Source organism: Eubalaena glacialis, chromosome 3 (genome assembly GCF_028564815.1).
Source record: "Eubalaena glacialis isolate mEubGla1 chromosome 3, mEubGla1.1.hap2.+ XY, whole genome shotgun sequence".
Taxonomy (NCBI): domain Eukaryota; kingdom Metazoa; phylum Chordata; class Mammalia; order Artiodactyla; family Balaenidae; genus Eubalaena; species Eubalaena glacialis.
The window spans coordinates 159,245,101-159,272,722 of record NC_083718.1 but is presented as its reverse complement, the minus strand read 5'-3'; the positions used below and the strand labels follow the sequence as shown (position 1 = coordinate 159,272,722).

General features: G+C 40.9%; 2 protein-coding genes across 3 annotated transcripts in view; both read left to right on the top strand.

Annotated features, from left to right (window-relative positions):
- The window catches only part of ST3GAL3 (ST3 beta-galactoside alpha-2,3-sialyltransferase 3), a 224,011-nt gene that overhangs the window by 104,847 nt on the left and 91,542 nt on the right, over nt 1-27,622 (top strand). For both annotated transcript variants that reach the window (XM_061184331.1, XM_061184330.1), the window contains one exon: nt 20,810-20,852. Coding sequence is in view for 1 of the 2 variants with exons in the window: in XM_061184330.1 (XP_061040313.1) it covers nt 20,810-20,852 (43 nt within the window). In the remaining variant the exon portion in view is untranslated. The remainder of the gene's footprint in view (nt 1-20,809; nt 20,853-27,622) is intronic.
- Nucleotides 14,020-14,319, top strand: LOC133088657 (small ribosomal subunit protein eS27-like). The gene has a single exon (XM_061186682.1). It carries the CDS (start codon nt 14,020-14,022, stop codon nt 14,269-14,271), a length of 252 nt encoding a protein of 83 aa, XP_061042665.1. The 3' UTR covers nt 14,272-14,319.

The window sequence follows — 27,622 nt, the reverse complement described above, 5'->3', positions numbered from 1 at the left end:
CTTGTTGCGGAGCACAGGCTCCAGACGCACAGGCTCAGTAGTTGTGGCTCACGGGCCTAGTTGCTCTGTGGCGTGTGGGATCTTCCCAGACCAGGGCTTGAACCCGTGTCCCCTGCATTGGCAGGCAGATTCTCAGCCACTGCGCCACCAGGGAAGCCCGACAGACTTTAAAGTAGCTTTTATAAAAAAAGCTCCTGGCCCCCTTTCCCCATCTCTTCCATCTGGCTGTTGCTGAGTTGAATCCTTTCATAACAAACTGGTAATCTAGTAAGTAAACTGTTAAAAAAAAAAATGCTCCCAAAAGTAAGGGTAAACATTGTTGACATGAATGGAAAGATAGAAAGTGTTAGCCAAAAAGTAACCCCATGAACCAAATATGTATATATAAACCAAATGGAGATACAAGAAAAAAAATACGATAATGGAAAATTAAGAAACTGCTGCATGGGCTCAATCACAAAATGGAGATGACAGAGGAAAGAATCAGTAAACTCGAAAATAAAGCAATAGAAACTATCCAATCTGAACAACAGAAGAAAAAAGATTAAAGAAGCTGAACGAAGTCTCAGTGACTTATGGGACAATACTGGAAAGTTTACCATCTGTGTCATTGGAGTCCCAGAAGGAGAGAAAGAGTGCGGTACAGAAGAAATGTTTGAAAAAATAATGGCTTAAACTTCCCAAATTTGGTGCCCAAGTAGGCTTTATTCTGGGAATGGAAGGCTGGTTCAACATTCAAAAATCAATCAGTGTAAGCTACCCTATTAACTGTCTAAAGAAGAAAAACTACATGGTCATGTCAATTGATAAAGAAAAAGCATTTGATAAAATTCAACATCTACTCATGATAAAAATTTTCAGCAAACTTAGAAGGGGACTTTTTCAATCTGATATAGGGCATCTACAAAAACCTACAGCAAACATCATACTTAGTGGTAAAAGACTGCTCTCCCCCTAAGATCAAGAACCACTCCTGAAAGTCCTAGCCAGTGCAGTAAGAAGAAAAAGAAATAAAAAGAATACAGACGGGAAAGGAAGAAATAAAACTAACTGTCTTCATAGGTGACATGATTGCCTACATAGAAAAATCCCAAGGAATCTAAATGTTTTTAAAAACACCTAGAACAAATAACTGAGTTTAGTAAGGTAAAAGGATGAAAAATCAAAGTGCAAAAAATTAATTGTATTTCTGTATATTAGCAATGAACAATTAAAATTAAAAAAAATTTAGTAGCCCTCCCCCAAAACAAAATAATTACGTATATATCTAATGAAACATGCAGGATCTGTATGCCGAAACTTGTTTCTCTCCCATATTTTCTTCCCCACCTACCAAACTGTTCAAGCCGCAAACCTAGTAATCACCTTAATTGTTCCTCTTCCTCACCCTTTCCTACATTTTCTGTCTTCACGGTGTGTCCTTGTTCAACCACTTCTTTCTAGCCTCACTGTCCAAGGTACCATCTTTTCCCTCCTAGACAAGCAAACATCTCCTAACTGGTCTCTCTGTGCTCACTGATTGCCTCCCAGTGGTCCATTCTCCATGTTGTAGTCAGAGTCATCTTTTAAAAATGTAAATCAGATCATGTCTTGTTCCCACTGAAATCACTCCAGGTTCAAACTCCATGACCTACAGGGCCCTACTTGCTGGCTCCTATGCCAATTTCTGTCTAATTATCTCAACACTTTCACTTTACTTCATTTGCCCCTCGCTGCCCTCAAGCCACATTGGCGTTCCTGCCATTCCATGAATATGCCAGGTCCCTTCCTGCCCCAGGGCCTTTGTACTCACTTACCTTTCACTTTGCACGACTGTCTCAGGTCTCTGTTCAAATGTCATCTCTGCAAGAAGGCCTTCCCAGAACACTTTTTCTAAAGTAGTCTACTCTCTTTTGACTCCCAGCCCTTCTCTAAGCAGGTATGTCTTTATTTCTTCTTAGCGCTCATCCTTCCTTCAAATTATGTGCTTGTTTATCTTATTTAATTGGTCCCCCCCCACTAAAATGTAGGCTTCATGTAGCCAGGGACCTTGCCTACCTTGTTCATCACTGTGTCCCTGGAACTTGGAACAGTACCTGGCACATAATAGGTGCTCAGTAAATATTTATTGAATGAAGAATAGAAAAATAGAAACAATAATGTCCATCACTTAATGGATGCTTAAGGATTACATAAATAATGGCACATTTATACAGTGGAATACTGTGCAGCCATTAGAAATGATGATGCAATTTTATTTTTATTGACATAGAAGATGTCGAGAGTATTATTGAGTGAACAAAACAGGAACAAACAGCATGTATATTGAGGCCACAGGTAAGTACAATTATATATGCACATTCACACATGTATTTGTGGAAAGAGATTTCTGGGAAGATACTCACCAAAATATTTGCAGCAATTAACTTTAGATAATGGGAGTTTTGAATGATTCTTACTTCATTCTTTTTAAGTTTTTTACATTTGGATTTTTGCAGTAAGCTTGTGTTATTCCTACAACTGGGAAAAATAAAATTACTTTTGTTTGGAGAGAAGGACTGTGTCTGTGCTTAGTGGTTATTTTGATATATCTACCCTACTAGGTGGTAAGCTCCATGGAGTTTCAGATACAAACTGCAGAGTGAGCCATTTTTTCTGTTTCCTGTCCCAGCTGCTCTTTTGACATGCTGTCCCTCATAATCCTGCAGCTTAACACAAGATGCCCTGGCATGGTCTGGACATACTTGATATCATGAGTAGAACTGAATTTACTGTATGCCCAACTCTAGACATCTTCTTTTCTTCCCAGGATAGAAGGGAAATGGTGCATGACCTCTTTGCTTGCATTGGGATGGGGCTTCTACCTACCAGTGGAGGTTCGACACTCCATTGGCCCCCAGTACCGTCACAGCTGTGCTGTGCTTGGGTGGAGGGCGCATAGTCACAGGGGACCTCGTCTTATCAGGACCTCCTCGCTAGGCCTCTCTCCTCCCCCACACCAATGTACACGCATTTGAGACTGGATTTCAGTTTGTGAACTTCTAAGTTATTTTACTGGGTCAGTTAATTTAGTCCAGGTCAGTGAATTTTTCTGTGTTTATACAACTGCTTTTCCTATTTTAGTTTGTCTTTGATTAACTGATCCTATGTTATAATTTATTTTCCTGACTTGAGATGATGTGGGAGCTGTTTGCACTTTGGCCAGCCCCTCTTGGGTCTCTGTGGACTCCCATGGTTCATGTGTGGGCGTGGCTAGGCCTTTTGACACCACCCTTGGGCAGGGGGTGGGAGGTAAGGGTAGATAATTGCTCTCATGGCAGCTCTCCTAATATGAGGGGGTCTGCTTTCCTTGTTTTCCTCTGAGAGTCAGTGTAGAGTAATGTAAAGAAAAGAAGCTGCAGAGCCAGACCTGGGTTGGTTCAACCGCACCCAGCTGGTCCATGTGCTGGTTGGGGATCTTGAACACATTATTTCCACTCTCTAAGACTCTGTTTCCTCCTCTGTAAAGTGGAGAAAATACCCACCTCATAAGGGTTGTAAGGGTTAAACTGAGAGTGTAGGTGAAAGTACTGAGAGCAGCATGAATTCACAGTAGATGCTCAATAAATAGTAGTTCCCTCAGTTCCTCCCTTTGTCTGCCATGTCCATTTGCAACTGTTGCCAACTTCCTCCTCCACCCAAGCCAGAATATATATTACTTATGTTTAATATAGCCCATGAATTTTATTCGAGGCTGTACAGTGCCTTTTCTTTAGAAAAGAGGGATCTATTTTGGTTGGGATAGGTCCTCATTCCATTTATCTCTATGCCCTTTGCACTTAGCAATTCATCATATCTCAGAGGTTGGAGACAAAGACCCCTTTAAAGAAGCAGAGCTTCTTCTCTTATATGCTTGGAGTTTTCTTGCCTAATGGCCTATCCTGCTTTTCTGGCTTTTGTGCGTTCTAATATGAAGCGCTGCAGTTTCCTGATAGAATAAAGTCCATGTTTTTTCCCATATACTAAACTTTATCTACTTCAATAATGTTTCTCAAACTGGCCTTCCTGGGAAATATTCATTGTTGTCATCGGCAGCAGTTATTTCATAAGCATCTGCTTTGTGCAAAGCACAGTGACAGCCCATGGGAATTTGTGGTGGCTCTTTACAATGATCAAAGGAGGTGGGTCACTGGGGACTGAAAGGGCCAGTCGCACAATTGGCTCATGATGTGCACCTATATTCCCTGAAAGTCCATTTCAGGGCTCAGTGGCCTAAGAGTGGAGCTGGAGTAGGACACTTTCTCTCGGGAAGCTCCCCCTTCATCCCAGAATAGGATATCACTGTGTAGTCAGTACCCCCAGCTGTTTAAACATGAGAGCATAAGTAGAAAGTGATAACATTTGTACACCCTGCTAAGATAAAAGGAGGGGACTCAGGGTTATTTAATCAGGGCATTGTGAAAACATTTAAAATTTTCTTTACATTATAGAATTATGATGAGCAAAATGAAATACAAAGTGTTGTGGAATGTATTAAATGTTGAATTGCTATAAAACATAAAAATAAATATTTTTAAGTTTTTAAGTTAAAAACTTGAGCTTGTTTCAATGTGTGTTAGTTTTTATCTCAGGGTTTATGCCTCTCAGGTGGTCAGTTTTCATAAAGGTTCCAAATATGCTTGAAAAGAATGTGCATTCTCCACTTGTCAGGTGTAAGGTACTCTGTGTATCAGATAGTTCAAAATATATTCACTGTTCTGTTCAAATCTTCTGATTTCTCACTGATTCTGTGAGCCTGATTCTTCAGTGGTCTATAAGTTGCCCGTTATAATGACAGGAGACCCATTGTATATTTCTCCTTATAATTCTATTAATTTTGCCTGATACAGAGACATTATTAGGTGCATACACACTTTAGTGCATGGCCTCCTTTTGTTTATGTCCAGTTTCTGAACCTTCCAGGAGTTTCTATGAGTTCAGAACACCAACTTCTTCCTTTGAAATGCCAGTTAATGGTTAGTTTCAAAGACAATAAGCATCTGAACAGGCACTTTATGCATTCACAGGTCTGACGTGGTACAGGTGTGGAGGAGGAGAGCAGAGATTTGCATCATGCATGCCACTTCCCACCTGGAGCCAGGCAAGGGACACACATGTGCTCCTTGGTCAGGGCTTTCCAGCCTGGCTTAGGCAGGGAGCCTAAACCACCAGACTAAACATCTCCCCTTCACTGTGCAGCTGTGGTCTTGCTGCTCTGACACCTGGGAGGAGAGTACCTTCAGGTGCCAGGAGAGCTGTACACATACATCAGCGCACATTGTGCCTGGTGACTTGAGAGTCCCAGGATCTTTTTTTTTAGTTAATATTTAGTTAATTTTTGGAGTATGGTTGCTTTACAATGTTGTGTTAGCCTCCACTGCACAACAAAATGTATCAGCCATAGACATACAGATATCCCCTCCCTTTTGGACTTCCCTCTCATTTAGGTTACCACAGTGCACTAGGTGACTTCCCTGTGCTATACAGCATGTTCCCATCAGTTGTCCATAAATGGGTGTTGAATTTTGTCAAAAGCTTTTTCTGCATCTATTGAGATGATCACATGGTTTTTATTCTTCAATTTGTTAATATGGTGTATCACATTGATTGATTTGCATATATTGAAGAATCCTTGCATCCCTGGGGTAAATCCCACTTGATCATGGTGTATGATCCTTTTAATGTGTTGTTGGATTCTGTTTGCTAGTATTTTGTTGAGGATTTTTGCATCTATATTCATCAGTGATATTGGTTTGTAATTTTCTTTTTTTGTAGTATCTTTGTCTGATTTTGGTATCAGGGTGATGGTGGCCTTGTAGAATGAGTTTGGGAGTGTTCCTTCCTCTGCAATTTTTTTGGAAGAGTTTGAGAAGGATGGGTGTTAGCTCTTCTCTAAATGTTTGATAGAATTCACCTGTGAAGCCATCTGGTCCTGGACTTTGTTTGTTGGAAGATTTTTAATCACAGTTTCAATTTCATTACTTGTGATTGGTCTATTCATATTTTCTATTCTTCCTGGTTCAGTCTTGGAAGGTTATACCTTTCTAAGAATTTGTCCATTTCTTTTTTTTTTTTTTTTTTTTTTGGCTGAGTTGGGTCTTTGTTGCTGCGTGCAGGCTTTCTCTAGTTGCGGTGAGCGGGGGCTACTCTTCGTTGCGGTGCGCGTGCTTCTCACTGCAGTAGCTTCTCTTGTTGCGGAGATCAGGCTCTAGGCACGCGGGCTTCAGTAGCTGTGGTGTGCGGACGTCAGTAGTTGTGGCGCACGGGCTTAGCTGCTCTGCGGCATGTGGGATCTTCCCAGACCATGGCTCGAACCTGTGTTCCCTGCATTGGCAGGCGGATTCTTAACCACTGCGCCACCAGGCAACTCCATGTCCATTTTTTCCAGGTTGTCCATTTTATTGGCATAGAGTTGCTTGTAGTAGTCTCTTATGATGCTTTGTATTTCTGCGGTGTCCATTGTAACTTCTCCTTTTTCATTTCTAATTTTATTGATTTGAGTCCTCTTCCTCTTTTTCTTGATGAATTTGGCTAAAGGTTTATCAATTTTGTTTATCTTCTCAAAGAACCAGCTTTTAGTTTTATTGATCTTTGCTATTGTTTTCTTTGTTTCTATTTCATTTATTTCTGCTCTGATCTTTATGATTTCTTTCCTCCTACTAACTTTGGGTTTTGTTGGTTCTTCTTTCTCTAGTTCCTTTAGGTGTAAGGTTAGATTGTTTATTTGAGATTTTTCTTGTTTCTTGAGGCAGGATTATATTGCTATAAACTTCCCTCTTAGAACTGCTTTTGCTGCATCCCATAGGTTTTGGATCGTTGTGTTTTGTTGTCATTTGCCTCTAGGTAATTTTTGATTTCCTCTTTGATTTCTTCAGTGATCTCTTCATTATTTAGTAACGTATTGTTTAGCCTCTATGTGTTTGTGTTTTTTACATTTATTTCCCTGTAATTTATTTCTAATCTCATAGCGTTGTGGTCAGAAAAAATGCTTGATATGATTCCAGTTTTCTTAAATTTACTGAGGCTTGATTTGTGACCCAAGATGTGATCTATCCTGGAGAAGGTTCTGTGTGCACTTGAGAAGAAAGTGTAATCTGCTGTTTTCAGATGGAATGTCCTATAAATATCAATCAAATCTATCTGGTCTATTGTGTCATTTAAAGCTTGCGTTTCCTTATTAATTTTATGTCTGGATGATCTGTCCATTGGTGTAAGTGAGGTGTTAAAGTCCCCCACTATTATTGTGTTACTGTCGACTTCCTCTTTTATAGCTGTTAGCAGTTGCCTTATGTACTGAGGTGCTCCTATGTTGGGTGCATATATATTTATAATTGTTATATCTTCTTCTTGGATTGATCCCTTGATCATTATGTAGTCTCCTTCCTTGTCTCTTGTAACATTATTTATTTTAAAGTCTATTTTACCTGATATGAGTGTTCTACTCCAGCTTTCTTTTGATTTCCATTTGCATGGAATATCTTTTTCCATCCCCTCACTTTCAGTCTGTATGTATCCCTATGTCTGAAGTGGGTCTCTTGTAGACAGCATATCGATGGGTCTTGTTTTTGTATCCATTCAGTGAGCTTGTGTCTTTTGGTTGGAGCATTTAATCCATTCATAATTAAGGTAATTATTGGTATGTATGTTCCTATGACCATTTTCTTAATTTTTTTGTAGGTCCTTTTCTTCTCTTGTGTTTCGCACTTAGAGAAGTTCCTTTAGCATTTGTTGTAGAGCTGGTTTGGTGGTGCTGAATTCTCTTAGCTTTTGCTTGTCTGTAAAGATTTTGATTTCTCTGTCAAATGTGAATGAGATCCTTGCCGGGTAGAGTAGTCTTGGTTGTAGCTTCTTCACTTTTATCACTTTAAATATATCATGCCACTCCCTTCTGGCTTGTAGAGTTTCTGCTGAGAAATCAGCTGTTAACCTTATGGGAGTTCCCTTATATGTTATTTGTCGTTTTTCCCTTGTTGCTTTCAATAATTTTTCTTTGTCTTTAATTTTTGTCAATTTGATTACTATGTGTCTTGGCATGTTTCTCCTTGGGTTTATCCTGCCTGGGACTCTCTGCACTTCCTGGACTTGAGTGGCTATTTCCTTTCCCATGTTAGGGAAGTTTTCAACTATAATCTCTTCAAATATTTTCTTGGGTCCTTTCTCTCTCTCTCTTCTCCTTCTGGGACCCCTAAAATGTGAATGTAGTTGTGTTTAATGTTGTCCCAGAAGTCTCTTAGGCTGTCTTCATTTCTTTTCATTCCTTTTTCTTTATTCTGTTCCATGGCAGTGAATTCCACCATTCTGTCTTTCAGATCACTTATCTGTTTTTTTGCCTCAGTTATTCTGCTATTGATTCCTTCTAGTGTAGTTTTCATTTCAGTTATTGTATTGTTCATCTCTGTTTGTTTGTTCTTTAATTCTTCTAGGTGTTTGTTCTTTAGTTCTTCTAGGTCTTTGTTAAACATTTCTTGCATCTTCTTGATTTTTGCCTCCATTGTTTTTCTGAGGTCCTGGATCATCTTCATTATCATTATTCTGAATTCTTTTTTTGGGAAGTTGCCTATCTCCACTTCATTTAGTTGTTTTTCTGGAGTTTTATCTTGTTCCTTCTCTGGTACATAGTCCTCTGCCTTTTCATTTTGTCTATCTGTGAATGTGGTTTTCATTCCACAGGGTGCAGGACTGTCCCCCATTTGTTTATTTTTGTTTTAATTTTCATTATGCTAGGAGGTGGGTTAAAAAGATGTTGCTGTGGTTTATGTCAAAGAGTGTTCTGCCTATGTTTTCCTCTAAGAGTTTTAATAGTGTCTGGTCTTACATTTAGGTCTTTAATCCATTTTGAGTTAATTTTTGTGTATCCAGGGTCTTTCTTATTACATATTTGGGGTCAGTGGACTGCCGGTGAGACCTGGGCTTTACTGCCAGTTTCCCAAGAGATGAATTGTCCCTGTAGAATTGGTACACGTAAAATAATATTTCCATTGTATAAGCTGAACTCACATGCTACTTCAAGAACACATTTGTATACAGTGAGATGCTCTGGGATCTGCAACCTTGCCCAAACCCAACAGTAAGAAGCTCTGCTGCTGTATCTCCAGAGCATTATGCCTGTGACTTCCTGATCGCTTTCTATTCTGGTTTATATTTCCTAAAGATTATACTTAGGCTTTCCTGCTAGTCAGAGAACTCTATGAGGGACTGTGCATAGTAACAGCTTAGGAATATGTGGCATATTCAGTAACCGCTTATAAATATGAGAATAGAATGCTTGTCAGATAAGATCCCTGGCTGGGTTGGAGATGGGGCAGTAATGTGTTACTCAGGAGCCTCCAGAAGTCTTTGTGGAGAAGGTTAAATTTTAGGCTTTTATAAATGACAGGAGGAAATTACCCTGACAAATTTGGAGTCATCAGAAAGGAACCCCAAAGTAAAAGCCAGAAACTGAAATTAAGGAAGAGTGCCTAAGAAGAGCCAGGGCAGGCTCTCCATAGGCAGGTGACTTTGATGTAATCAGCTGGATGGGCTGGGAGCCAAGAATGGCCAGAGCAAGAGAAGCACCACCTTAAAAGGTGGTTGGGGGCTTCCCTGGTGGCGCAGCGGTTGAGAATCTGCCTGCCAATGCAGGGGACACGGGTTCGAGCCCTGGTCTGGGAAGATCCCACATGCCGCGGAGCAACTAGGCCCGTGAGCCACAACTACTGAGCCTGCGCGCCTGGAGCTTGTGCTCCGCAACAGGAGAGGCCGTGACAGTGAGAGGCCCGTGCACCGCGATGAAGAGTGGCCCCTGCTTGCCGCAACTAGAGAAAGCCCTCGCACAGAAACGAAGACCCAACACGGCCAAAAATAAGAAAAAACAAAAAAACAAAAAACGGTGGTTGGGCTAGTGGCTGGGAGAGGCAGCAAGAGGTGGAGGAAGACAAAGAATCAGGTCTTAGGGCTCCTCACTAGATTCTCTTGGTCATTTGGTCACGTTCATTCTTCCATTCATTCAGCATATGTATGGAGCACCAACTATGCCAGACTCTGTATTAGGTGCTAGAGATACAGATACATACAGTTAGGATTATTCATTGTAAGCAACAGAAACTGACCCTGACTGACTTAAAAGAAAAAGAAATTTACCAGAAGGACATGGGAACCCACAGAATCAAATTAAAAGGCAAACAACCAGCCCTCAGAAAACACATCAAGGGCAGTGCCAGGAATCTAGATTGAAGCAAGTGTTCCATCTCTTCAGCATGCTGTTTTTCTCCCTGGTGTCACTCAGCTTGCAAGGGAAAGAGTCCAACCAACCTAGCTTTTGTCAAGTATCCACACTTTGGAAAGGCACATCCCATTGATAGTCTTACCACTTGCCTGCAATGGGAGAAGGGTAGTTCCCTGAAAGAAATTCAAGGGACTTCTTTCTAAAAGAGGACAGAAACAACAGATGTGCACTACAGACTCATGAGCAAATTAGCAGAACTGCATTAAGTTCTACAAGTTTGGTGGAGAGCACAGATAAGGGGACACTTAGGCTAACAGTTTAGATCAGAGTAGGGGTTGTCATTCATCATTCATTTATCATGCCAAGCACAGTGTTAGGTGATGAAGCCTTAGAGCTTTTAGTCTGTGGAGGAGAGCCACCAGTCAAATAGTCTGATAAATGTATAATTACATTTGTATAATAGAGTAATTGCTATGAGGGCAAGTAAGACACTGTGTGAAAGGAGCATGTAGGAGGGGCACAAGCCAGACAGGAGGGTCAAGGCATGCTCTTCTAAAAGAGTACATTTGAACTAGGGCCTTAAAAATGAGCAGGAATTAACCACATAAAGAGATGAGGACATGTTTCAGGCAGAAAAAACTGCTTCTAAGAAAAAGGTCTATGTTGAGAGAATTCTTGGCTCATTCAAGGAACTGAGAGACGGCCAAAATGGCCAGAGCACAGTGCCCAAGGGAGAAGATAGTACAAGATAGAGCTGGAAAGGTAGGTAAAGGCTGAATCATGAAGGTCCTTATGGCACTACAAAAATGTCTATTACTTTTAGCTTTGGTGACAGCTGTATCTTGAAGGACGAGTGGGAATTTACCAAGTTAACAAGGGGAGTGAGAGCATTATAGATTGAGGGAACATCATCTGCAGTAGGTCTCAGGCATGAAGGCTGCCTGGAGTGGGTGGTAGAAGATGGGGCTGGGAAGACAGGTAGAGACAGATTACGTGGTTGCTGCATGGCCTAAGCAACAGTGAAGACTCAGCAAAAGCAGTGACCATGGTAGGGAGGAGGATCTGTATTTAGAAATGAGAGAAATAGGACACACCAAAAACTTCATTCCTGGGGGACTGAATGGTGATGCCGTTACCAAAGAAACAAAACAGGCTGTAGGGAGGGCAGGGAATGGGGTGAAGATAAGTCTGATTTATAGCATTTTGAGTCTGAGGTGACTGTGGGTCATTTAGGGGCCATGTGTAGGAAATAACCAATGTGAAAAGGGGTTGGGAATGATACTTTACGTGAAGGGAAAAGCAGCCACGAAGGCCTGGAAGTGATAAGGTACTTTGGAGGAACATAACGTAGCTCAGTCTGGCTGGAGCATAGAACATGGCAGGGGCAGGGTCGGGTGATGGAGTCAAAGAGAGAACTTAGGGTGGTCACTGTAGGCCAGATCATGAAGGCCCTTGTAAACTAAGAGACTGGCATTTATTCTGAGAACAGTAGAGGCCGTTTGAATGTTTTAAGCAGAGTTATGACATAATCATATTTATCTTATAGGAAGATTGCTCTAGTTACATCATGGAGAATCCATTAGAAAGGGACAAGACAGGATGCAGGGAAACCTGGTAGGAGGCTGTTAATAGTAACTGAGGTGAGAAGTGAATCTGGCTTAATCAAGAATGGTAGAAATGGAGAAAAGTCAGTGGACTTGAGATCCATGTAGAAGACGAAATTAAAAGGACATGGTATTTAATTAAATGAAATAAGAAAGAAACAGGGATCAAGGAGTTCTCTCAGGTTTCCAGCTTGGGCAGCTGGGTGAAAAGTGGTACCGTTCATTAAGGTAGGGAATACAGGAGGAGGTTGTACACGTGTAAGGGTGGTGAAAATGAACTCTGTGTGAGGCAGCCTGAGTTTCAGGTAACTATAGGATATCAAAGTGGAGATGTCAGCTGCATACACAAGTCTGGAGCTCAGGCTCTCTAGAGAGGGTTGGGCAGGAATGAGAGATTTGGTTTGGGTGCAATGGAAAGATCATTGGGGCGGCTAAACTGAATAGTTAAGCAAGGTGAAGTCTAGACCAGATAGACTTTTTCCCAGATAAGGAAAAAGTGAAGAAAGGAGGAGAAACAACTGAAAAATAGATAAAATATATGAACAAAATAAAAAAAGTTTCTTCAGACATTGAACAATAGGTAGCCCAGGACCCTGGTCTTTGAAAGAAGGGAAACAAATGAGATTTTCAGACCACAGCACAGGGAAGAAGAACCCAAACAGAACCCAAGAGTCTTCCTAAGAGGAAACAGAGTTGAGAATTTGAGGAGACCAAGGCAGCCAGAATTCATGGGCAGAGTACCAGAGAGGAGAGAGCTGCACACAGAGAGAGCACTGGAGATCTGCTGAGGACTGCTTGGACTCCTCAGCTGATCAAAGCATGTGTGTGAGGAAACGACTGGAGGCCAAGGAAAGAAGCACTGAAAAGGAGCAGGAAGAGTACTCTCTATAGCTCACACAGGGCTGAGAATAATGGGGAAATGTCATAGTACATGAGGCATCACATAGCCTACTTAGAAGGGTATTATTGCCTTAGCAGTGGGGCAAAATTAGTAATGGTGTAGATTAGCCCTAGACTAAAGTCCACTTTTGCCTCTAACCCCAACCCTGCAAAGCTTAAAAGCAAGCATTGAAAGGATCAAACTGTTTCTAAGTAATTAAACAGCACCTCAAAAATACTTAAGGAATACACAAATATTCTGCATCCAACAAGGTAAAATTCACATGGCTGACATCCAATCAAGAGTGACCAGGCTGCATTTCTATACACTAACAATGAACTATCAGAGAGAGAAATAAAGGAAACAATTCCATTTACCATCGCATCAAAAAGAATAAAATACCTAGGAATAATGCTTGGTAAACTATAAGACACTGATGAAAGAAACTGAAGACAACACAAACAGATGGAAAGATATACCATGTTGGAAGAATTAACTGGAAGAATTAATATTATGAAAATGACCATACTACCCAAGGCAACCTACAGATTCAGTGCAATCCCTATCAAAATACCAATGGCATTTTTCACAGAACTAGAACAAATAATTTTAAAATTTGTATGGAAACACAAAAGACCCTGAATAGCCAAAACAATCTTGAGAAAGAAGAACAGAGTTGAAGAAATCACACTCTCTGATTTCAGACTATACTACAAAGCTACAGTAATCAAAACAGTATGGTCCTGGCACAAAAACAGACACATAGATCAATGGAACAGAATAGAGAGCCCAGAAATAAACCCATGGACTTGTGGTCAATTAATCTAAAACAAAGGAGGCAAGGATATACAATGGAGAAAAGACAGTCTCTTCAAGTAAGTGGTGCTGGGAAAACTGGACAGCTACATGTAAAAGAATGAAATTAGAACATTCTCTAACACCATATACAAAAATAAACTCAAAATGAATTAAAGACTTAAATGTAAGACCGGATACTATGAAACTCCTAGAGGAAAACATAGGTAGAACACTCTTTGACATAAATTGTAGCAATATTTTTTCAATATTTGCTTTCCTCTCCTAAAGCAAAGGAAATAAAAACAAGACTAAACAAATGGGACCTAATAAAACTTAAAAGCTTTTGCACAGCAAAGGAAACCATCAACAAAATGAAAAGACAACCCTCAAAATGGGAGAAAATATTTGCAAATGATATGACCAATAAGGAATTAATATCCAGAATATATAAACAGCTCATAAAACAACATAAACAAACAACCCAATTAAAAAATGCGCAGAAGCCTTTCCCACGGTGATGACCTCCGCACGAGAACATGCCTCTCGCAAAGGATCTCCTTCATCCCTCTCCAGAAAAGAAGAGGACACACAAGAAGAAGCACCTGGTGCAGAGCCCCAATTCCTATTTCATGGATGTGAAATGCCCAGGATGCTATAAAATCACCACCATCTTTAGCCATGCACAAACAGTAGTTTTGTGTGTTGGCTGCTCTACCATCCTCTGCCAGCCTACAGGAGGAAAAGCAAGGCTTACAGAAGGATGCTCCTTCAGATGGAAGCAGCACTAAAAGCCCCTGGAATCAAGATGAATAGGAAACCATCCCAATAAACACATTTTGGATTTTAAAAAAAATGCACAGAAGACCTAAATAGACATTTTTCCAAAGAGGAAGTGCAGATGGTCAACAGGCACGTGAAAAGAGGTTCAGCCTCACTAATTATTAGGGAAATGCAAATCAAAACCACAGTGAGGTATCACCTCACATTGGTAAGAATGGCTATCATCAAAAAGTCTACAAATAATAAATGCTGGGGAAGGTGTGGAGAAAAGGGAAGCCCCCTACACTATTGGTGGGAATGTAAATTGATACAGCCACTATGGAAAACAGTATGGAGGTTCCTTAAAAAACTAAAAATAGAGTTACCGTATGATCCAGTGATCTCACTCCTGGACATATATCTGGACAAAATTATAATTGGAAAAGATACATGCACCCCAAGGTTCATTGCAGTAGCCAAGACATGGAAGCAACCTAAATGTCCATTGACAGATGAATGGATAAAAAAAGATGTGGGATATATATACAATGGAATATTACTCAGCCATAAAAAATAATGAAATAATGCCATTTGCAGCAATATGGATGGACCTAAAGATTATCATACTAAGTGAAGTAAGCCAGACAGAGAAAGACAAATATCATATGATAATGCCAAAATGTGGAATCTAAAAAAAAAGATACAAATGTACATATTACAAAACAGAAATAGACCCACAGACATAGAAAGCAAATTTATAGTTACCAAAGGGGAAAGAGGGGGAGGGATAAATTAGGAGTTTGGGATTAACATATACACACTACTGTATGTAAAATAGCTAACCAACAAGGACCTACAGGGAACTATACTCAATATTTTGTAATAATATATAAAGGAAAAAAATCTGAAAAAGAATATATATGTATAACTGAATCACTGTGCTATACACCTGAAACTAACACAATATTGTAAATCAACTATACTTCAATTAAAACAAAAAAAGAATGAAGTTTTGCCATTTGCAACAACATGGTTGCACTTGGAGGGTATTATGCGAAGTGAAATAAGTCAGACAGAAAAAGACAAATACTGTATGATATCACTTATATGTGGAATCTAAAAAACAGAGCAAACTAGTGAATATAACAAAAAAGAAACAGACTCACAGATATAGAGAACAAACTAGCGGTTTCCAGAGGGAAGAGGGAAAGGGGGCAGGGCAATATAGGGGTAGGGGATTAAGAGGTACAAACTATTAGGTATAAAGTAAGCTACAACGATATTATTGTACAGCACAGGGAATTTAGCCAGTATTTTATAATAGCTATAAATGAAGTATAACCTTTAAAAATTGTGAATCACTATATGGTATTATATTGTATATAATATTGTACATCAACTATACTTCAATTAAAAAAAAAAAAAAAGAATGACCAGGTAGTTCAGAAAAGCTTGAAAATACAACCCATATGAGGAGAAAAATCAGTTGATAGAAACAGGCATAGAGATAACACAAATGATAGAATTAGTAGGCAAAGATGTTAAAACATATTCCATATCTTCAAGGAGGTAGAAGAAAGCATGAGAATATTAAGGGAAGGCATGTAAGATATAAAAAAGAATCTTAGATATGAAAAATAGTGTTTGAGAAGAAAAATATACTCAATGTATAAATGACAGATTGGACACTGCAGAAGAAAAAGTAGTGAACTATAAGATATATCAATAGAAACCATCTAAAAATTACTGGAAACAAATGAACAGAGTGTCAGTGAGTGGTGGGATGTCAAGCAGCCTGATACATGTGTAACTGGAGCCCCCAGAAGAGAGGGAAGGGCAGAAAAATTTTTGAGGAAATAATGGCCAAGATATTTTCAAGTTTGATTAAAACTATAAACCCACAGATCCCAGAATCTCAGTGAACCCCAAACACAAGAAAAATGGTGAAAACTATACCACAGCACATCATAATCACTCACTTCTCACTACCAACAGGTGCTTGGCATTTGAGAGAAAAAGCAGCCTCCTATTGAGAGCCACAGGAAAAGCCAGGTCTTGCAGGGCAGAGTCAGGCTTCAGGCTTCAGGTCTGCCAGGAGGTAGAGGGAAGTAAGCCAGGTAGTTGGCATATGGGGTCCACAGGGCATTATGAGAAAGATTTAAAGAGGAGATTGGCCAAGGAAGAAAAAGCCCACAGCAGAATGGACGAGGACAAGAGAAAAAAAGTCTGTGGCCCATTTTAACAGTGGGGGTATACCTATTATACCTGGGAGATTGGGCTAGCTTTAAGTTTTCCAAGGACTTCTTGCTGTTCCCAGGAGCTTTTATTTGTTCAAGACAACACATTCCTCCTTCTGGTAAATGCTCCTTCTCACCAGGTGTGTCATGTCAGAATCATAACTTTTTACAAACCCTATCTTCTTGATCACTGTGATTCAGACAATGGGTGAGGAGCTGAAGCAAGTTAGACCACTTGTAGCCCTTCCCTGGGAGTTTTGCCATTAGGAACAGAGATGCCGGGTCTCATGCCCTTTTCAGTGGCAGAACTGAAGATATGGCCTGCGAATTGCTACTGGCCATGTGTCCTGACTTAGGAAGAAGGCTAGTTGGGGAGAGTAAAGCTAACTGAGGGAGGCCTGCTGGCATTCCAGTCACTTTCAGTCATCTCTGAAGCCCTCTGCGCCCTGGCCCTTCCCATGCTTTGGTTATGTGAACCGCTGAATCACCGTATTTGCCTAAGTTAGTGCAACCAGTATGTTGAACATGCAGGAAACATCAGGGGATAATCACAGCCACTTTCATTGCTGTCTCTCTGTCCCCATAAGATATTTTCAGTGTGGGAGGTCCAGAGAACTTTTTGGTACCTCTGAGGTAACAGAAATCCCATGGTGACATTGAATCACCAATTCCAAAATTAGTGTCCTGCCTTATGGCAATAGTCATAGCTTTCAGTTCGTTCAGAGCTGCAGTGACTTCCCCTCCCTACACAGGGCTTAGAACCAGCAGTGCTGACCCAGGGAGGGGATGTGCCCTGCTTGTCCTCCTCCTTCCACTCGTCCCCCAGTTGCTGGCTGCGGTTTTGGACCTCTCTGGAGTTGGTGGGGAAGGGAGAGAGAATGAGCAGAGAAGACACAAGATAGTGTCAGCACTCCCTGAACTGGCAAGTGTGTAAAGCTGACCCTTGTGGGGTTCTCTTGTAGACATTTTGGAGACCCCTCCATCTGGGGACCTCTCCTCTGTAGGTCTCCTGATGTGGGCAATGCACTCACCAAAGCCTTGTCACTCACTCCTTCTGTAGCTCCTGGGACTCCCGGTGTCTGCTCTTGCTTCTATCTGCTGAGGACCCTTCAGCCTGCTGGACACATCTTTAGGAAAGGACCTAAAACAACCCAAACTAGCTTACTCATGCATCATTTTCTGCAACAAATTCTGGGAGTGCAGGCCAGTTCCCATGCAGCTCTATCCTTTGCAGCCAGTGCATCCTGTGTCCTTTATGTTTCTCAGGTAGAATTCAGACACCTGGCAGTCCACTGTACTCCCCATTCTTTAAGGGTCATATGTGAAGCTTTTCTCACCAGGCTTGAGTAAGAGCCAAGTACTACCCATTTTGCCCCTGCAGGAAGGTGGAGATCATAACACTGCTGTCTCCAAAGAAATTCTTCAAGTCCTCTCTCCCTTAATGTCTCACAACCAGTTACTTTTATATTTGATGTTGGGAGAGCTTTTAGAATGATGTAACAAGTTTTCAGATATTTCCTTGGAAAATCTGCATCCTAGTCTAGCACCTCACTTGAGTGTCTGAAACTTATCATCCTAGAGGCTTGGCTGAAACTGTCTTAGCATCTTAGCATCCTGTTGGATTTATGACCACTGTAACCAAATAATCCTGATAAAAACAGTTAACAAATATTTATCAAGTATGCAGCCACAAAAGAAAAACGCCTCCAGCCCTCTGCCAGTGTAGGACAGAGTTTACAAACTGTTAGCCTGCTGCCTGAATCCTGTCCATGGACATACTTTGGTTGATCCTCATAATCTTTAATTTTTTCTTGAATCCATTGCCAGTATTTACAAATTGAGGAATTTTAACCTCTGGATTTTAAGATCCAGATTCCTGGCTTTAAAGAAACAGAAGATGTGGCAACGCTGGGCCTGCATTGCTGCCTGGCATAGTTAGCTGGAGGTGGTGGAGGCTGCCCCCTTTGACAGGAGGGACTCCATTCCCTCTTGGCTCTGTGACCTGAAGCCAATGTCAGTTGCCATTTATCATCATTGGGCTCATACAGTTACCTTTTCTTAAATTAAGGACTAAAGTGAAATATTTCTGGTACTCGTGTTTCTTAACAAAAGAGAAAAAACGAGATAGTCCAAAAGAGCTATGGAAGGGAGAGACATAATTTATTTAGAGATACAAAGTATTCTCATGTGTTTAATGTGCAGTTAGTGTGTGTGTGTATGTGTGTGTGTAAAAGACAACTTAAGGTGCCATTGGAAAATAACCCATAAATATAATCATGGTTACTATACAAAAATATGTGGTGAGAAAAAGACATTTCAACAGGATTTGTTTTTAGTGCAACTAAAATAAGTTGTGTGATTTGCTGCCAGAGGGCATTACATTCTCCCACTTCCCTGGCTTATGTTATGTTCTTACTTGGCCCCTGATGTTTCAGTTTGCAGCAAGGGGAAAACATTCTCTGGCCTCTCTGGAGGGAATCAGCCAAAATGTGGATTCATTGTATGTCCAAGGGGGTCTTAGCTCAGATCTGAGAAGGAGTAACAGGATAGTTTCCCCAAGGTTATGGCCACTTGGAGAAAAAGCAACAGGTGTTGGCAAGTTAATGAGGTTTTCTTTTTCATGGAATGATAAAATAGGATTGTTGAAAGAGTATTCAACTTTGAAACTAACTCTTTTGGCAAATTTTGTTTTCAGTTTATTTTTTAAATTGAAACCTTACTGATTTTTATAAGTTCCTGTTAAACAAAGTCTCTTATCCATTTATCTGAATTAGAGCAAAACCAGAATTATTTTGAGGAAAGGCTTTCACTTGCCCAAGTATATTCTCTTAGGAGGCAAGGCTTCTGTTGAGTTGTGTGTTGGAGTTGTTATATCTTCAGTTTTAAGAAGAGGAATTATTCTCTCCCTGCAGCTCTGCTGCTTATGGAAGTGCACAATCTGGCCTTAATTAGCATTGCAGAGTGGCTCCTGTGAGGTTCTTGTCAGTGTGTGTAATCTCCCTCTTTTTGCCATTCATTGTTTATTAAAGACTGAGTTCTTTGAAAGCTGTGCTGCATGGCCTTTTCCAAACAGTTGTTTGGTCTTGGTATTCTGTTTTACCCTCAGATTAAGCGAGGCCAACTGAGAACTACATTCCTAGACCACCTTATTTTGACGTAGCTACTTTACACACACACACACACACACACACACTTTGCAATCGTTGAATAAAGCTATATGAAACAATCTTATGACACTTCCTAACATTTCTTTATACAAATATTTTTGAGGACACAGAGGAAACTTCCCTAAACTCTTAGTTATCAGGAAGAGCTGGGGGTTGGGGAGGGGGGTGGGATGAATTGGGAGATTGGGATTGACATGTATACACTAATATGTATAAAATAGATAACTAGTAAGAACCTGCTGTATAAAAAAATAAAATAAAATTGCAAATCAAAAAAAAAAAGGAAGAGCCGGGATTCTCCTGGTTTACTTTATGGACACTGTAAACCATTAAAACAGTGCTTTGCGTTTAGTTTTAGCTGTGAGAAATCTTGGGGATATATCTATAATCCTCTTCCAGCAAGCACGTAAAACCTTAGGACAACCACTTTTGGTATTCTTATCCTGGCTGCTTTTTATTATTTTTCCTATGCTGATTTCCCCTTTGCCTACAAGATTTTTAAAAAGATTTCTTCTTTTTTAAAATCTTATACTTCAGACAATTTTGTAAAACTGCTTCAACTTTGTTTTAGAATGAGGCAAGATATAGAGAAATTAAGTACAATATCAATGATTAATCATTTGTTGCAAACATATTACCAATTTGTTTTTAGATTTCATTTTAAATTTCCTGTCCTTTATGAAATCAGGTCTTTCGCTTCTTTCTGATTGTCATGAAGAGGATCATTGCCATGGATTTGAGCACCCCTTGGCTACCATATTTTTACCCCATAGTTAACATGACTGATTCAGCATAAATCTTAGAGCTTATAGCTTAGAGGAAGCAGAGGTTGCTTCTGACCCTCTTACTTCTCCAAGGGTCCCATTTTGTGGCTTACTAAATTTCAGTTTCAAGTACCACATTTGAACAGGAGGACAGTTATATGTCAGCATAGGAGTGGTTGGCCTATAAGGCCTGGGAAATACCTGGCATTGAACCTGGTCCTTCACAAGACAGGTGTTCAGCAAGAGTTTGGTGACTTAAATTTACTTGCGGCTTATGTGTTTGGATCTGGAAGCAGTTGCCCGCCCTTGTGGTCTGGGTCTGCGTTGGGGAGTGTAATCTGCTAGTGTCAGCAGTGGCTTGACATCAGTGACATTTTCTGCTTTGCTTTTCTTTTTCAGAATATGATCGGTTGGGCTTCCTCCTGAAGTTGGACTCTAAACTGTGAGTAGAATGAGACAGTTCCTTGACTCTGTTGTAGAGAGGTCTGAGAGCTGGGGGCCAACCTCGAAGGGCCAGCTCTCATCACACCTGTGGTTGTTGGCGGTTCCCTGGGGCCTCTGTCCTCAGTCTGTCAGCTGAAGCTTAGAGCCCGTTACAGTCTGCAGGGGCCTGGAGAGGATGAGATTGTGGGTGCAAACATAAGGCCTTAGATTTGGCTGGCACAGGAAGCTCGTTACAGAAGGAGCTCCCGCCAGGAGTTTGAAGGACAAGGAGGAAAGGCTTCTGCTGCAGAGTGGAGGATGATCGAGTCACAGCAGGAGGCATTGCAAAGCCTTTCAAAGATGCTCTGCAGCCAGGCATGCAAAGCCTTCTGTGCTCAGGCTTCCTCCATGCTTTAACCCTTGTCTCTCTCCCACAGGTCGATCCTCCCTTTCCCTCTACTCTTCTATATGTGTTTTATCTGTGTCTGAAATCCCCTTTCCTTGCTTGTCCACTAGGAAAACTTAAAGTCCACCTCCTTCCTATACAGAATTAGTTATCTCTTCCTCTGCTTCCTGTGAATTTTCTACCTCTGACACCCATTATCTCATTATACTATAATTAACTGTGTAATAGTTATTAATTTATTAAGAGCACAGGCTCGGAACCAGGCCATGCTTGGTTCAAATCCTGGATTGCCATTTACTTTCTTTGTGATTTGGGGCAGACCACTTAACCACTCTGAACCTCAGTTTCACCTATAACATGAGGACATCAATATACCTACCTCACAGGGTCATTGTAAGGATTGAATTGAAATGGTGAATTTACAGGGGCTTTCAAATAGGTATCTAATTCTTTCAGAATCCTTCCCTGTCCTGGCCCTCTTGGTCTCCCTAGCACCTAGGCAGCGCTGCCATATGTTTGTTAGGTGCTCAGTAAACACTGAACACATGGCTGCATGGCTGGCTGCATGGCTGCACGGATGACAGGTGGATGCCTGTGTGCTTCCCTCATTAGACTGGGCTGCCTGGAGATTGGGCTCTATCCACTCTGCATTCGTGTGCTGCACAGGACCCCTCACGTGGTGGATGTGCAGGAAATGGTTGCAGAACTGCCTGTGGCTCCTTTCTGTGGTTAGTCATCTTTGTACACCTCTGCCCCTGTCCTGTACCAGACAGACGTGAAAGATCAGAATTGTGTCTCTTTCTTTCCTCTCTTGCATGAGGCCTTGACCACAGCTGCTTCTGATAGTGATGGCTACACCTACATACAAGGCATCAAACCCAGGGTTATTTGGCTTTCCCACTGAATTGTCCGGCATCTAGCTCCGTTTCCTGGCAACTGGCTTCTTGGCTCTGGTGCCTCATACTATGAGTTCAGGTGTTGTAATTCTCCCAGCTTTTATACATCATGGAGGCAGCCATGAGGGAAGAACAGTCTCTTCTATATACCAAGCTAGTATAGAGATGTCAGTCACATGTTAACATCTAGGGAATGGGGCTTGATTATGCTGGAAATCCACAGGCTTCTTCCTTAGAAAATTCTGAATTTAGTGCTCTGTGCAAAAAACAAATCAAGCATAAGCTATAAGCAAGTGAAATGCCTCCAGAACGGAAGAGATGTAGTAATTTACCAAGTTGAATCACATTGATGAACAAAAGACATGTTATCCAGGACACGTTAACTATACTATTTAAACTGTCTTCAGCAGTGTAAGGAGGGGAATTAGGAGGACACTCCTGCCCCGCTGACCTGACAGTTGGATGGTACATAGTAAGCTGTTGTATAGCTTTCTTTTGTGTACCAGACCAGTTCCATAAAACATTTGAGTCAACTTGGTCTTTAGCCTGGGGAACTGGCTTGACTTTGTTATATTTAACTCACAATTTAAGGTATAAGCTAGAACTTTCCTGCCTCTTACTGCAAGAACTTTTCTAATCCAATGCTATCTTCAGAGCAAAGCACAGATACATGGGAAAGGTTTTTACCTGCTTCGAGGGAAAAGTTTCCAAGTTAAGGATCCTGGTTTTTGGAGCTAATTCCTTAGCAATATTCAGATCTCCCCTTATGAAGTCTTTCTCTGCTGTGTTGTGTTCTAATTACGATGTATAGGAAAGGACCTGAACTTGGATCAGAACTGGATTTGAATTCTGCCCCTTCTGCTTAGAATTATATGACCTTAGATAATTCATGTTGGCTCTCCGAATCACAATTTTCCTTTAAGAAAAACATAGATAATAATGCCAATTTCCTAAGGTTTTTATGAAGAATAAAAGAAAGCATTCTATGAGTAAATATACAAATGTAGGAATTTCTTTTTGTTTATCTTGATTGGATTCATTTAGCTTCTATAGTACATGAATTCATATGTTCTGGAAAATTTTAGCCATTATCTCTTTAAATTTTGCCTCTGCCCCATTCTGTCTCTACTCCTCCTCTGAAACTCTGATTAAGTGTAAGACCAAAAAAAAAAAGTGTAAGACCTTCTCATTCTAGCCTCCAGGTCTACTAACTTCCACATTTTCCATCTTTTGATCCTTTCTGCATTGAACTGGAACCCCAAAGGACTCAACTTAAGGATAAACTAGAACTAAACCTGTACCTCTAAATCAGGACTGCAGGAAAGATTGCCAGAGCTCTGAGCAGATCAGGGCAATAAGTCAATAAAAAAGAAACGCTTGATACTCACAGCCACGGCTCTCATCACTCAGGTGATCCACGGACTTCAAGCTATGAACTCCGTCTAAGGTCTTCCAGACTGGCAGTGCCTCCAAGCTCCTGGCAGAAGCAATTGCAGTCCCTCTCTGTAGGAAGACATGAATTCCTCACAGATAACTTTTCAAGGAAATGAATAGCTCACAGAAAAAATTACTAAGCACATAAGGAAACAAGACTCCATTAGAGAGAACCATGAAGAACGACAGACAACAGAGGGGGACCCACAAAGACTTCTGAAATTGGAATTACCAGACACAGTTTATAAAGCAATTAGATAGATTGGTTCAAGATGGCAGAGTAGAAGGACATGCTCTCACTCCCTCTTGCGGGAGCACCGGAATCACAACTAACTGCTGAACAGTCATCGACAGGGAGATACTGGAACTCACCATAAAAGATAGCCCACATCCAAAGACAAAGGAGAAGCCACAATGAGATGGTAGGAGGGTCACAATCACAATAAAGTCAAATCCCATAACTGCTGGGTGGGTGACTCACAAACTGGAGAACACTTATACCACAGAAGTCCACCCACTGGAGTGAAGGTTCTGAGCCCCACATCAGGCATCCGAACCTGGGGTCCGGCAACGGGAGGAGGAATTCCTAGAGAATCAGACTTTGAAGGCTAGCGGGATTTGACTGCAGGACTTCGACAGCACTGGGGGAAACGGAGACTCCACTCTTGGAGGGCACACACAAAGTAGTATGCACATCGGGACCCAGGGGAAGGAGCAGTGACCCCATAGGAGACTGAACCAGACCTACCTGCTGGTGTTGAAGGGTCTGCTGCAGAGGCAGGGGCTGGCTTGGCTCACCGTGGGGACAAGGACATTGACAGCAGAAGTTCACGGAAGTACTCTGGTATGAGCCCTCCCAGAGTCCGCCATTAACCCCACCAAAGAGCCCGGGTAGACTGCAGTATTGGGTCACCTCAGGCCAAACAACCAACAGGGAGGGAACCCAACCCCACCCATCAGCAGACAAGCAGATGAAAGTTTTACTGAGCCGAGCAGAGCAACAGCCAGCTCTACCCATGACCAGTAACCCCCATCAGGAAACTTGCACAAGCCTCTTAGATAGGCTCATCCACCAGAGGGCAGACAGCAGAAACAAGAAGAACTACAATCCTGCAGCTGTGGAACAAAAACCACATTCACAGAAAGATAGACAAGATGAAAAGGCAGAGGACTATGTACCAGACAAGGGTACAAGATAAAACCCCAGAAAAACAACTGAATGAAGTGGAGATAGGCAACCTTCCAGAAAAAGAATTCAGAATAATGATAATGAAGAAGATCCAGGACCTCAGAAAAAGAATGGAGGCAAAGATTGAGAAGATGCAAGAAATGTTTAACAAAGATGTAGAAGAATTAAAGAACAAACAAACAGAGATGAACAATACAATAACTGAAATGAAAACTACACTAGAAGGAATCAATAGCGGAATAACTGAGGCAGAAGAACCGGTAAGTGACCTGGAAGACAGAATGGTGGAATTCACTGCTGCAGAACAGAATAAAGAAAAAAGAATGAAAAGAAATGAAAACAGCCTAAGAGACCTCTGGGACAACATTAAATGCAGCAACATTCACATTATAGGGGTCCCAGAAGGAGAAGAGAGAGAGAAAGGACCCAAGAAAATATTTGAAGAGATTATAGTCGAAAACTTCCCTAACATGGGAAAGGAAATAGCCACCCAAGTCCAGGAAGTGCAGAGAGTCCCATAGAGGATAAACCCAAGGAGAAACATGCCGAGATGCACAGTAATCAAATTGGCAAAAATTAAAGAGAAAGAAAAATTATTGAAAGCAGCAAGGGAAAAAAGACAAATAACATACAAGGGAACTCCCATAAGGTTAACAGCTGATTTTTCAGCAGAAGCTCTACAAGCCAGAAGGGAGTGGCATGACATATTTAAAGTGATGAAAGGGAAGAACCTACAACCAAGATTACTCTACCTGGCAAGGATCTCATTCAGATTCGATGGAGAAATCAAAAGCTTTACAGATAAGCAAAAGCTAAGAGATTTCAGCACCACCAAACGAGGTCTACAGCAAATGCTAAAGGAACTTCTCTAAGTGCGAAACACAAGAGAAGAAAAGGACCTACAAAAAGAAACCCAAAACAATTAAGAAAATGGTAATAGGAGCATACATATCTATAATTACCTTAAACATGAAAGGATTAAATGCTCCAACCAAAAGACACAGGCTCGCTGAATGGATACAAAAACAGGACCCATCGATATGCTGTCTACAAGAGACCCACTTCAGACCTAGGGACACATACAGACTGAAAGTGAGGGGATGGAAAAAGATATTCCATGCAAATGGAAATCAAAAGAAAGCTGGAGTAGCAATACTCATATCAGATAAAATAGACTTTCAAATAAAGAATGTTACAAGAGACAAGGAAGGACACTACATAATGATCAAGGGATCAATCCAAGAAGAAGATAAAACAATTAAATATGCACCCAACATAGGAGCACCTCAATACATAAGGCTACTGCTAACAGCTATAAAAGAGGAAATCGACAGTAACACAGTAATAGTGGGGGACTTTAACACCTTACTTACACCAATGGACAGATCATCCAAACAGAAAATTAATAAGGAAACACAAGTTTAAATGGCACAATAGACCAGATAGATTTAATTGACATTTATAGGACATTCCATCCAAAAACAGCAGATTACACTTTCTTCTCAAGTGTGCACGGAACATTCTCTAGGATAGATCACATCTTGGGTCACAAATCAAGCCTCAATAAATTTAAGAAAATTGAAATCATATCAAGCATCTTTTCTGACCACAACGCTATGAGATTAGAAATCAATTACGGGGAAAAAACGTAGAAAACACAAACACATGGAGGCTAAACAGTACATTACTAAATAACCAAGAGATCACTGAAGAAATCAAAGAGGAAATCAAAAAATACCTAGAGACAAATGACAATGAAAACACGACAATCCAAAACGTATGGGATGCAGCAAAAGCAGTTCTAAGAGGGAAGTTTATAACGATACAATCCTACCTCAAGAAACAAGAAAAATCTCAAATAAACAATCTAACCTTACACCTAAAACAGCTAGAGAAAGAAGAACCAACAGAACCCAAAGTTAGTAGAAGGAAAGAAATCATAAAGATCAGAGCAGAAATAAATGAAATAGAAACAAAGAAAACAGTAGCAAAGATCAATAAAACTAAAAGCTGGTTCTTTGAGATGATAAACAAAATTGATAAACCATTAGCCAGACTCATCAAGAAAAAGAGGGAGAGGACTCAAATCAATAAAATTCGAAATGAAAAAGGAGAAGTTACAACAGACACCACAGAAATACAAAGCATCCTAAGAGACTACTACAAGCAACTCTATGCCAATAAAACGGACAACCTGGAAGAAATGGACAAATTCTTAGAAAGGTATAACCTTCCAAGACTGAACCAGGAGAAACAGAAAATATGAACAGACCAATCACAAGTAATGAAATTGAAACTGTGATTAAAAATCTTCCAACAGGGGCTTCCCTGGTGCCACAGTGGTTGAGAATCTGCCTGCCAATGCAGGGGACACGGGTTCGAGCCCTGGTCTGGGAAGATCCCACATGCCGCGGAACAACTAGGCCCGTGAGCCACAATTACTGAGCCTGTGCGTCTGGAGCCTGTGCTCTGCAACAAGAGAGGCCGCGATAATGAGAGGCCCACGCACTGCGATGAAGAGTGGCCCCCACTTGCCGCAACTAGAGAAAGCCCTCGCACAGAAACGAAGACCCAACACAGCCATAATTAAATAAATAAATAAATAAATAAACCCAAAGTTTAAAAAAAAAAAATAGATGTAACACTCAAGATTTAAAAAGAAAAAAAAAACCTTCCAACAAACAAAAGTCCAGGACCAGATGGCTTCACAGGTGAATTCTGTCAAACATTTAGAGAAGAGCTAACACCCATCCTTCTCAAACTCATCCAAAAAAATTGCAGAGGAAGGAACACTCCCAAACTCATTCTACAAGGCCACCATCACCCTGATACCAAAACCAGACAAAGATACTACAAAAAAAGAA